The 13,394-nt window shown below is 42.4% G+C and overlaps 1 protein-coding gene across 1 annotated transcript in view; it reads left to right on the top strand.

Annotated features, from left to right (window-relative positions):
• Positions 1–13,394, top strand: part of T265_13811 (hypothetical protein) — a gene marked incomplete at both ends in the record, with an annotated part of 66,395 nt that overhangs the window by 44,000 nt on the left and 9,001 nt on the right. Inside the window, 5 exons of the mRNA XM_009170623.1 lie at positions 1,191–1,286; positions 2,735–3,133; positions 3,980–4,133; positions 10,113–10,716; positions 11,916–12,114. Of these exons, the coding sequence (XP_009168887.1) occupies positions 1,191–1,286; positions 2,735–3,133; positions 3,980–4,133; positions 10,113–10,716; positions 11,916–12,114 (1,452 nt within the window). The remainder of the gene's footprint in view (positions 1–1,190; positions 1,287–2,734; positions 3,134–3,979; positions 4,134–10,112; positions 10,717–11,915; positions 12,115–13,394) is intronic.

The following is a 13,394-nucleotide window of genomic DNA, read 5'->3' on the forward strand; positions in this document are numbered from 1 at the left end:
GCTATTCTCAACAGTGAGGATGGTAATCGCTAAGTGTGGAAAGTTCGAATTTTAAGCTTGAACAATGGGCGGTCGGATCCTGTTTAATCCATTCGATGAGTCCAAGTGCATAGCGGATTATTATATGGTTGACCTATTCCTCTCCGAAATGTAACATAGAGGAATAAAATGACTGCAACAGGATGGAAGAAGGAGCAACTCTTAAAAACAGTCTGAGGAGGGGTTGGCTGTTTTATTGGTTCAGTCAAAAAAGCGATCTTTAGTCTTACAGAAGAACTTGCTTTAAAGGGATTGTGTTTTATACGTCCTATTGATTAGGCTTGCTAACAGCTTGGTACTACTTAGATTCAAATGGCTGATCTCTCTGTCCGCCTTGCATCTTTTGAGAACTAAAAGCACCGCCAGAGCACTCAGGAGATTGCGATCGATCGTACCAAATGAATGGACGAAAACGGTTGTCAAGCTTTCCCGTGAACGAATGACAGAGGCAGTCTAATTTGTCGGTGTTTTTTCTACTTTAAGCGTGACATGATTAGTTTGGCCCATGACTGGCTAATAAACACGAGTTTACCGACTTTCGTTTCTCATTCTGACGACTATCTTTCTAGAAAATTCCCTTTCCAATTGAAGGCTTATCTATTTGAATGGTACCTGAGGGATGATTGCTACGTAATCATCTTTTACGCTACGCATCTTATACGTTGATTCCTTTAGCTAACGAACGAGCTAGCGAACAAATGAAGTCCTTCGCGCCCGGAGTCTTCGGTGGGAAGTAGATCCTCAATAATCTTGGTTACGTTATGGGTTTTGATAAAATACGTCATTCTGCAGATTCCCAAACCAACTGCGAACTAACAGCATCCATTAAGCACTGACGATGTCCGTAACCTATATCGATTGATCGGTCTTCAGGTTGTTCGCTGAGCTTCGCAAACTGAGCCAATTTGCCCGGTGGTACTTTCGAAACGCAGTGTATTTCGAAGAGAGAATGGCCAATATGCAAATTACTTTCTCGCCCCTTATTAGTTATTAAATTCACTGCACTTTGAAATCAACAACCACCAAAAATATTCTCCAGTGGTGCAAAACCATATGGTCGCATTACCACTTATTCGGTTTACCTCATTGCATTGCGCTAGTTATTTTTCGGGTCAGATCTCAACTATCTGTTATCTTCTTGATCATTTCAGCCAAGATTCTGCTGGGACGATATCGTACGGCTCATTCGGTCAGTGTATTTGATCATCAAGAAAAACCGTTCTATCGCACACCTGAAAGAAATCCGGGTACGTTTGTATGCATTTCCGTTGACCGCATGACTAATAATACAACTGTTGGGTTACTAGCTCAAACTGCACAGAAGTCAGCCTTGGAGAAGCAATAAATCCAACTTAAGATGAAATTTAGCTTAATTTGAGACTAACGCTGCTGCTGATTCCAAATATTAAGCAGCTGTAAAACGTGTTTCGGCTTTTCGGTGTATCTTAAGTTCACTTACAGAACAAAGCCTTAACTGAAACTGGTCAGCTCTCCTCACACTCTCATCTGAATCAATTTGTGGTGAAATATATTCTCTCCTTAAGTGCACTTTTTGCAAGCTCCTGACGCCACCTGATTGAGTCTCAACCAATCATCCCTCTCAAATGAACTGCTCTGATTCTCCTTATTACTAACTAGGTCCACTGTAACTTTCTGAAATTACCGATTTCCAAAGAGCACAAGGCCAGCATTCCTGAGTTTTAGATACAGTTGTGTAAGAGTAACGACCCGGTTGGTACTGAACTCTCACCTGATTTGTACAATTACCAACCTAACGAATAAAAGACCAGGAAGGGATGCCGTCATCTCCATTGTGAAACACACATCGAACAGTCATGCAATAGACAAATTCAGGCCTGGAAAGCTTGAATGACGCCTGAAACGTGTCGCATCTCTTGGGTGCTTTATGATTGATCGCAACTTACCCGACTGACTGCCATCAACCTATTTGTTGTTCTTCCATCATTCTGGCTGGAAATTTTGGGAGCGAAAAGAACTGAAAATTACAATAAAAGTTGGTGCCTCTGTGGAAAGCAAGCTAGAAGAATCAGCTGGACTTTTCTAATTATTCGGAGAGACATCATGCAATGAGCCCTACATTAGTGTGTACATTCTGGCAGCCAGTTGCGAACTGAATAACGTTTTTCGTCTTTATTTTGATTCTTTCTAAAAGAAACTGTTTTTGCATTCTCACCAGCTGTTTGCAATGATAATGGCACAACTGATCTGTTCAGCTACCAACAACTGATCAATTTACTTCCTTAGTACCTTATAGAAAACAACACTACCATGGATTTCAATGCTTCCATTTTTTGGTGACGTTAACAAAACCTTCAGTTTTCAATAGAGTGTTGCCACCGTGCCGATTTCTGTTAAGTCTCTTTACTGAAAGCATACATAGTAATTAGTAGTAGTAGTGGTTTGTGGGAAACGTTTTCAGTTGGTTTTATCGTGACAGAGTCGACCAGAGAAGTGTCCTCTGAAACCAAGATTATTAATATTCATAAAAAGATCTCAGTGAATGTTGAAGCTTCATGGTAGAAGGCTTGCTAACCTTCCTTTCGGTCACAGTTTATTTTCTGTCTACAGCAATTAAACCACAAACCATCCACAATGCGCATCTTCATTCAATCCACTAGTTTGTTCCGTTTTGATGGTTTGCTACCTGACCCGAAACACTTTAATTTTTCACAAGGTCCTAATTGACACACTCAAGAGATCAGTAATCTTCGATCCTGCTGGCTGCTTACCGGCTCTTGCAAAAACCCGAGTTGACCCCTACTTGCCTCTTTCCGGATGGTCTTCCAACACAAACGTACCAAGTCGACAAAGCCTAGGAGATTCCCTGTTTGGAGGTATCTCGCCTGAAAGCAGTAGTGTCGGACTATCCTATCCTGGTCGTGCCTCGCGTAGGGGGCGTTTGCTCAACACTACTTCTGAGTATGGCAGTCATCTTACGCCTTCAGGAGCGAGTTCTACACAGCCACGCAAACATCCTGAGGCTAGTGCACAACGGTCGCTTGAAAATGCATTCTCGTTCAAATTTGCCGCGGAAGTTATACGCCTGATTGCACTGGTAATCCAAACTTTAGGGGTAAGTAAATCTGAATTGGACATATTTAGATTTGGAAGCCTTCTGAGTACTCTTCAGACACGAAATTTCATTTCCTCGCATGGATTGGCTGTTCCATTTAAGAATGAACTCTATCTAAATCGGTTTCTCCCACCTACTGATCAGCTAAACTTGCTGAGTAACTTTTCCGTCTTGATCGCACTCCAGCCTCAATCTAATCATCATCAGCATCATCACCATTGACGGCAGTATACCAATAATGCATACTGGTTCTTAAGTGTCATACAGCCACCAGAGGATAAAACCTTAGTAGAAACTGGAAATATAAGGGAGTGGTAGTGCTCCATTGCTCAGAACCCTTACGTCCTTAAGGGAAATGCTCATGTTCAAAGTTCTCACACCTTTGGACAGCACTAAAATAAGCAAATTTGGGCGACAAGTTGACGTAATTCGCCATCAGCGGGACCATCCCAGCGACGTCTTCCGACCGAACACCAGTGCATAACGACCGGCGAACTTAAGCCTGGGAAATGACAGCATGGCCTCCACTGGGATCGGTTGCATGCCATGTCCAGCGGGGTGTCCAACTACCCACGTGTGTCCAGGCCAGGAAGGTGCGAAGATCTCACAGCAATCAGTTTGGCGGTAGCTGCTCTGAATTTCGCGCTGCCATCTAAAATTCAACAATATGGTGTAGTACTTGTCTACACAATAGCGCCGTTCCTGTCTCGTAACCGCGTACGTCCAGCCTCTGAGCTGCTTCAGGGCACAGCCGTTTTTAACATAATTTGCCCCTCAGGTTTATACTACTCCCAATTTCCGAAGTAGCGCATTTCATCGTCACCACAAATATTGTATCGTCCCCAGCCCAACTTCTCTCTCAAGGACTTGTGTGAACGCTGCGGACCCGATTACAACACGCGTTGTCCGGCTATCCTGGAAGGTGGATTTCACACGTTGGCAGTTTATCTCGGACAATTAATTATTCCACTGCTGTTTCGTTGCAGTTCCGGAAGGAAAGGTATGTCGGATGACGAATCTGTTTCTTTTTGATATTCTATTGTTTGGCTAATAGCGAATCCGGGACCTCCGGCAGATCAGTACATTGCGATTCCAGAAACATAGATGTTTTAATAACGTAACTCTTTTATTGTACCAAGCACCCCACTTCCGAATCAACATCGTGATTTTCACCTGTATGTGATTGGGTTTGGTTACAGAAAGCATACAGAAAACATGTTTGCACATTCCTTCACACGACACAACTCACTCATACCACGGATGAGGACTCATACAAAGTCATCTTTTGGATAGCATGTATTAAAATGAGTTTTCAAATAGTTTGTTGACTACAAGCAGACAAGCTGACATCGAGGTTTCGACAACCGATACTGGAGCCACGACTTGACAACTGGTGAAAAGTCACTGAGTTTTTTATGCATACCTAATCGGGTGAAAGAGGTAAACCTACATTTATCTGGAATTGGAGGTGAACAAAAAACGGGTAAGAAAATCAGATCCGTGAGATATGTGGCAGGTCTTATCTCACTAAAAATCAGACTCTAAACCTTATCATTCTAGACAAGGTAGACTCCGTGACTGCAGGATGAGTGGTGCTATATCCTAAGTACGAATTAACCCGGCTGTCAATCAGCTGCTCGTGTTCAACTACCAACAGAGAGATTGTAAATTAGAAACTCTACTGAGTTTCGTGAGATTCCCACTACTAATGCTCTCCAATAAGAATTCAGCAGTTGTACAGTGCCTCTAGGCTTTTCAGCTTAAACTGGCCTCACTTACAGGTTGAAGTCTCCATTGAAAATATACACGTTTATTTTGAGACTTTGGATAACCACATCTTTCGCCAAGAGTCAGAGTAACCCTTTGATTTGTACATCTGCTCAGGATTCCGGAGGGGAGATGTGTACATCCATGTAAATTGTTGACCCTAGATTGTAGTGCAGTGCGCTACAGCTACTGTGGTTTGTGTGGTCAAAACGATACGAATACCACCGTCACTTGTGATGGATGGTATGTCTATTTTGTCCACATCAGACTGCCCTTAAAAATGAATATACATATGAAAGCACGTACTTGGGTAGAAAGGAAGGGTACCTATGAGTGCAAATCGCAGAACAGTTACAAAGTCGCCAACCAAGTTCCCGAAAACGCCATCGCAAAACGCTGCATCGATGCACCAAACTACACTGACACAGGATTCACTCCGAGTCGCCACTCGTCAAATCAAAAGGTCACTCTGGTGTTGGTCGGGAGCAGCGACTAACCGATGACTCAAATTAAATTATATAGTTTTGCGTTCGCTTTTGAACGAGACGCGTGAATGTCTGATCCATCACAGACCTCCCTTCCCCGAGCCTTCTGTCTGACTAACTATTAAGCGTAGGTTTACACCCTTCACATGGTACAATATACCTCGAAATTCAGGTGCTTTCACCTAGTATCAAGCGGTGTCCCCTTTATTGGCATTGGAAACGACGACTGTATTGTTGATCAGACAACGCTCCAGTGTATGTAATTCGATTGCTTTTCTATTCTCTTTGATATAACGTGCAGCAGAACGCAATTGATACTTGCATTAATTACTTCTAGAAGCGTTTGTTATCGGTTTGTGACAGTTGTAAAGCAACGACATCCGACGCTGGATTGGCCATCGATGCTTCTTCGTACGAAAAACATCCGTTCTTGTTACGAAATAATCAGCTTCATTTTAGCGTTCAGCAGCATTCACCCAAGTAAACCAAATTTTAAGGTTACTTTACGTGCTTGGTCGAGTGATATCATAGGTTCACGGTTTTACAGAGTTTGTGTTAGTCTCCTCAGGTAAACAAATTGATGGAAACAATCTTTAGGTACTTTTAGTGGTTAAAAACAAATTTATTATTCTCATCGATAACAAATCCAAAAATCACGGGCAAACCCGACAACAGTTCTCCATAATTGAATGCGGTTCATGGGGATTTAAAGTATTTAATAATTCTTGATTCACTGTACAATTACACCCCAAAACAATGCTGGAAGTTTATTCTACACCATTCCTCCCAGGAAGCACTTTGATCACACTCCATCCAAAAATGCTGGTCATTTGTAAATGCCACTTTGCTAAAATACCGTATACATTTGATTAATATTGTCAGGCTGACCGTATGAATCCTTCGTTAGAATCCTTCGAGGATGAACATCTATAGCACTGTTGAACGAACAAAGCACTCTTAGGTTTGTTGAAAACTTTCTGGTAGACCACAAACGGTCTCGTCTCCTTTGGAGCGGACAAGATAGGTGCAATCTACCAGATTCTGCCATAGAGTTTTCGGCAACCCTATTAGTGGTGTGTTCTATCAAGAAAATATGCTGCGATATCTTGAAACCCAGCTGAATGTCTTGTTTGTGATATTCCTCAACCCTATTAGGGGGTGTTCTATCAAGAAAATATGCTGCGATATCTTGAAACCCAGCTGAATGTCTTGTTTGTGATATTCCTCAGTTGAACCGTTCCGCACAAAGCTCTCTTCATGTCTCATTTGATATGATTTTCCAACTGAAACAAGAGAAAGACTTTGTGCAACACATTTCAGCCGAAGAATATCACAAACAAGATAGTCAGTTGAGTTTCCCTTAAACACTAGATTATTTTACATTTGAGCGTAGTTCGTTAGTCATTTTTCTAAACCGGTTTAGCTGATTAGTAATGTTCAGTATGCTCAGTACCAAGAATGCATTCCTGTGCACATGCCATATATTGGAATCGAGCGTAGGCCGGCTAAACCGCGTATTCTGACCACACACTAGTTGGGAAACTTATGATAAACATGCTGCTTACAACACAATTGATGACTTAAGCCTTCGGCATCACAAAAAATGCACAAAATCAAAATCATGAAACTCGAGCAGCACGTCATCACCAGTACTAAGACTAAACAGTGAAATCTTCATGCCCACGTCTTAGGAAGACAAGGCGCAGAACGATGAGTCAGACTCAGACAATCGAACTGACAAGGTTTGTTACGTCAAACACATGAATGTCAAATTGGGAACTTGGTCCGAACTATCCCGGGAAGGAACGCGGTTATCTAGCAAACATTGGGGAACTGGGACCTTACCTCATTCGTCATGGGGGGAAACATGTGTGGTCTACAACCCCACCCTCAATAACGTCCAAAATTTACTGCCCAGTGTCGGAACAGATATTTAGACGGGTGGGACAAAGCAAGTTTGAACTGAGGACGCCGCTTTAGCCCTTACCTGCTGTTGTTCTCCTTTAGTCATCACTGAAAATCCTACCTGGAAACCTGTGTTCTTCTGAATCATTTGGGGTTTCGTGAATTTTTCCGCTCGTCCAAATTAAGCTTATTTTACTTGTCACGCACTGCAAAGTGGAAAGTTACTCAGTATGGACGTCATCATCAGTTATCAGAAACATTCGTTTCAAAAAAATTCACTTACCGTGGATCTCAGCCTAACGTGGATTTTGTCCAAGGCTTATGGTCACAAACGGACTCGACACGAACTTTTTGCGCAGAAAGTCATTTTATCAGTTTACGCACTACGGCTAAGGCTTCGTGCCCAACCTTAATGACCTCGTTCCCGTTTGGACCGTACAATAGAGTGAGGGGAACAAATCGTAGGTCTTTCCTCCATTGTGCTTTTTGAGCCGAAAATTTCCTTTCATATTCGGATACTTAACACCTCACTGTTGTTCGTAAACCCCAAACCTTTGCAAACTTATCTTCACCAAACCATGCGTTGCTCCCTCTAGTGCCTTTCAACATGTTCGATGAATTTTTGGGTGACTTCTAATTTTTGACATACTCGCACATAGCTGTGCTATAACCTGTGTGAACTACTTTTCCCTTTGGTCCGCACAACTTGGTTGGCTTATCAACCAGGAATGGTACCAAATCCCCCCCCCTGACTGTTCAATTCGAAGTCCGCGCCTTCTTCACTACCTCTGGCCGCAACATTGTGTTGTATCCGCTGTCTATTTATAATATTTCCTTTCCCAACAACTTCTATCTAGAAACATGTTCACGGTTGATTGATAATCCCTGCGTTTTTCGTGCTGCTTAAGCCTCTCGACCTTCAACTGGTCGTATAATCTAACTGAAGGTCCTTTTCTCCGTGATGTCTCATTTTATCGCTCTGAGATTTTGGCCATTCTATCAGCCTTCCTCCATAGGGAAGTTATTCCTTCTCAACAGACCGGTCAAATCCTCTCATTAAGAGGACCGCGAATACGCAAAGAGCATGCAAGCCATGGTCAAAGATTTGTGTCGGCACACACTGAGGGTTATGACCAGGCTGAAAATTGCACCGATCACCGAAATAACAGGCACTGGATCTTCGGAGGACTCATTGAATAGCATCAACATTGTGAGCGGAACTCCGTTAATCTTTCCATCTGCTCTGTTTGAAAGGTATTGTTGCCTTTTGTGCTTGACGTACACTCCCAAAGCGTATTCCATTCCCCAGCTCACAGGGTTAATTGACAAGTTTACAAAATAATCTTGGCATCGATCCCTTTCTTGAGACTAGCAGCACACGACATACGATCAATTCCTCTCTAGCTACCGTAGGACTGGTTAATAAGGGTGTACTGCGCGACACTTGGTCACAGGTATCTGTTTTATTTCTGTTACCTTCCAGTTTACCTCAAAAAGCAATCGTAGCATGCTGGAGGCCATAGAATTTTGTTGCTCTATCTATGATTTATGTTAAACTTGCTGTTGGATGTACTTTTCTTGATTATATTGCTTTGCTATAGCACCTTGGTAAACCACTCAGGTTGTTTCTCTTGTTGGCTCTCAATTTTGTTGTCTATCTGTGATTTATGTTAAACTTGCTGTTGGATATACTTTTCTTGATTATATTGCTTTGCTATAGCACCTTGGTAAACCACTCAGGTTGTTTCTCTTGTTGGCTCTCTTTCGCCCGTCATCTGGCTGCAGTAAACAAACTTTAACACAAGCTTCCTTCAAGGAGCCATTTTCGTCACAATTTCTATTGGCAAGTACCTCGACGAGCTTGTTTCTCTTATACTGCGTTGGACTGCATTCATTGACACCGTGTATTAATGTCTTCACAGCCTCATTTGTGGACTAGGTTGGCCACGTATTTTCAGTGGAGTTTGTTGCTGTTCACCGGTCTTTTTTCCCAATATGCTCAATGAGATTTTCCCATCCCTAAGCGATACTTCCGACCGATTTCATGTACCAACCTCCTATTTTCTTTTCTGATTACCGTTTCTCCAATCTCTGAGACGAATAATACTTTCTGTTCCAAAATGTATCTTTGAAATGAACTTTTCTAGGATGCATTCTTGTTGGTAGATATCTCCGTCTCTACCACGACCTCTTGGCGAAAAAAATGCAGTAATTGAACGCTTACAAAGACGCAAATCCCAATACTTTTCTACACAAGAACTTCATAATTTCCTTTTTAGCTCGCTATCCCACAAATAAAAAGACCGGTTGTCAGGGATTTTCATCGATGTCCTTCTTCGTTTGTCTTCCACGGGCTCAAGTTAGACTTTACGCTCATTCCCCCGTTTTTCGACAAAGTTGTTTTGAGGACATATCAACTCTACTGACCTTTAGGACAATGAACCTCTCCGTCCGCCTGCCTATTGCTCTCCGTCCGCCTCCCTATTCAACTGTTCCCCCATAGTTTCGAAATCACTATACAAGTACCCTTATTTGCCAGTGACAACAGGGATTTTAAAGCAAATTCTATCTAAAGGAAAACCAACTTTTGCTGTCGGTCAGGTGTTGCATGCTACAGTGGAAGTTTTTAGGAAAGTATTGAATTAATGGATGCTCTGTAACTGAAGACTTACTCGATGCAGAACAGTTAAGACCGAAATCTGTCACATCCAATCCAAATGTCCTATTTAAAAAGGACTCCGAATAATTTACTGCAAGGGAAAAATGACCACTAGTTCTTGTACAAGAACAGATACTAATAAAGACCTTTCGAAAACTTTCAGATTCTCCCACCCTGTCCAAAGAAAACGTCTTCTACGCCATGGATGTGTGTATCACAGCACTGTTCGCACCAGTTACCTCACAAAGCAACAACAGTAGAAATGAGCGGGCATCAAGTGCTGCTTCTGGGGGGTATTCAAGTCCGTCTTTTATTGACGCCATGGGAGAGAAAGGCAAGGAGAAATCGGGAAGACATGTGACCGAGATTGCTTCCCCCGGTGGGCGAAACCCAAGTCCGGTTGGTATGGACCTCCCAGGTGGTTCAACTTTAGTGAAGCTTATCAATTTTTCAAGCTTGGGCTATGAGCAAGAGGATGGAACAAACTCAAACCTGACACGTTTATTGAGTCCTACGTTGGCTTTTTTGTCGCAGAAGGATACATCGTCTATGCCAGTCGTGACACTCCACCCAAATTCAATAACCACCAAGCATCCGACTGTGAAGTCGGAAAGTTTGAGTACAAAATCGCGCTCATCTGTTGCATCCTTAGTTCCTCAGAAAGCGCGCCATCAAGCCCTACACGCAAAACATGCAGAAACTGCAGTATCTAGTTCTCCATTGACAAGTGACAAGCCAAAGAACTTCAAGGGAGAATTCGCGCATAGGTAAGTTACATAACGGTAAATTCAGCTGCAAGCAGATAGTGTTCCAACTACACAGACTCAGTTTTACGCAATGCTCGTAGAATGCAAGATCCTGACAACAAGTAGATAGAAAATCACGTGATTACGAGGCGTTGATTTCAGACAGATTCGTTGATCTGGTCGCTGACTCCACTAACGGATTCACGTGAATCTTGTTTGGTGTTTACTTTAAATAATCACATCAAAAATTTCTGTCAACCCTGGCCCTCCATCAACGAAATGTTCAATTATAGGGGCTGTGAATGTGGTCCCGGTATCCACGAAACCCGAGGATGTTTCGATATAAACTGACCAGAAATCCAACAGAAAATCCTACCTTCAGTTCAGTTTGACTTATCAGCAAACAAAATCATTATTTCATCATATCTCAAACGAGCCTTTCAATCTCGTACTCTCACCTGAATTTTGCGAAATCTATAGTCACCGCCTTGGAAAATTAAAAGCTACATATGTCTCTGTAACCTCAGCTTCGCTTGAGTTCTCCTGGCAATGTTTAAGGTACTCAGTTTTCATCGATAGGAGAACGTTCCTTTCTATGTGGTTGCGAGTACCCCTATGAAAAATAAGAATTGCGCCAAGATCAGGGCAAAAAGGCCTACCTAGACAGTACAGTAGATGGCAGAAACCTCGGTCTAAAAAAAATTTCTATCCGATTATTTTGACTGTACATCTCTAAAAGTTTTGGCCATCAAACCTCATGCTTTTGTATTGCCCAGTTACCTGCGGATTCTAAAACCCATAAGACAAAAGTGTCTGAGTTTACGATTGCAAAGGAGAGGAAACAGCAATGTGGAAACCATTCGAGTTTTTGGATACTTGTTACCAGGGTAATGTGGGCACTGAACTGGTAGACATATTTTCAGTCTGGTTGTCGTTATCTGGTCATGGCTTGAGGCAACGTGACACCTGTTCTAATCCAGCACCATCTACAGAGTGGAATAACATTTATTCAAAGTCTTATGATGCTAAAATTAATCTTCTGGTTTGCCTTTCACCCTGACTAGTGAGACCGATACGTATAGTCTCGTTCTCTATTTCAGATGTATCATTCACTTGATCCAACTGAACACCTCTCACAAACCCTTCTGAAAAATTTACGAAAAGTTGAAGACAAGCTCAGATAGCATTGTGTTGTTTCACATGTTTTCTTTCACTCACAGACTTGGATTCTTGGGCTTGAAGTTACTTCTGGTCGCCTACAGCAGACATGCCTCCGTACGGCTACGGTTACTCACAGCTGCTCTGACCAAATTAGCTCTAAACGGACAAAATGGAATTCAATTGTGGAAATTCTTCGATTTTCTTGTCACACACAGGCCTCCGATTTTTGTGCATCTATTGCCATTTATCCGATTCAAGGTAATTCCCCGCATTGGTTCTGCTCACTGGAAACGTGTCCAACGCGTCAGGTTAGGGAGTTGGAATAAATTCCATTCGGTCTTCCAATATCGACCTCTGAACGGGGCCTATTCATTTGCTAGTCACTGAAAGACAATGATGGGCGCTTATTTGTTTTTATCTTGCTGACTTCGCGGAAGAGTATCGGATGTAGTTGGGACCGTTTTCCGGCATGAAGATATTAGTCTCGACTTTTGCAGTTTGAAAGATAAGTATATTAACCGGATAATAAAGCGCATGTCGTGGTTTTTAGCACAGTTTCGTGACTGAGGCATAGTGGATTGGCATCAGTTTCCGACCAAGTCTGTCCCATCAAAATAGACCAACGGACATAATTGAGTTCACTACCCAGCACGTGTATCTGCACTCGGAATTCGAACGTGATTCAATCGATGCTCATTGACCTTACGAACTGACGGCCGATGTGTGTTTTCATCTTAAGTGAGACAATTGTGTGACTTTCAGAAACAGTTAGAAGTTTATTTCGCCGGTATACTCAACTTGCGTAGAAACCAATTGATATGCATGCGTGAACTTAGTAAATCATGGGATACGAAGCACGGGATTGTGTTTGAACGGAAGTAAACATCTCTCCGAATGTGAACTTTGCTCGTACAAAGCTTACCCGGATTCTCCATGCCACTTCCGACAGTAAGGGATAGTCTGACCGTTCTGACGACACACTGTACCTACAAGTAGCGTTACTTTCGCACGTAAATAGATTAGAACAGAACGGTCGGTAATCGTACGCACGTCGGAACAGCCACAGAATCGGCTATTTAGACCTACGTATAGACAGTCTAGAACAGCCAAGAACAAAACATGTACTGGAACACTGGATGCTTCCCAGACGCTAGGAGAATGATGATGAGCTGAACTTGAAAGTTCCTCCTCTCCTTTACAACATGTGTTATCCCCCACCTTTCTTTTCTGTTTAATATTTAACATAAGGTGGCTTCCAGTTTGATAACCTGCTCAAGGTTTTTACACGTTCACACCCATATCTGATGAACAACGTTGACTTCCGTTTTCACACCATCCTCACATCCAGTTTCACGTCGTTTAATTATTCTCACCTGCTGAACTTCACCTACATCCTCGGTGTGATGAAGGTACGTGATGCAGCGAGATTCCCAGAAGTGATATGAACGTATAAAGCTGCCAGAATGTCGTTTATCCACACCTGAATACGCTTTCTTTCAACAAGTGTTTGGTTTTAATCTCAACAACCGACAGTTTGG

Source organism: Opisthorchis viverrini, assembly GCF_000715545.1.
Source record: "Opisthorchis viverrini unplaced genomic scaffold opera_v5_104, whole genome shotgun sequence".
Lineage (NCBI taxonomy): Eukaryota > Metazoa > Platyhelminthes > Trematoda > Opisthorchiida > Opisthorchiidae > Opisthorchis > Opisthorchis viverrini.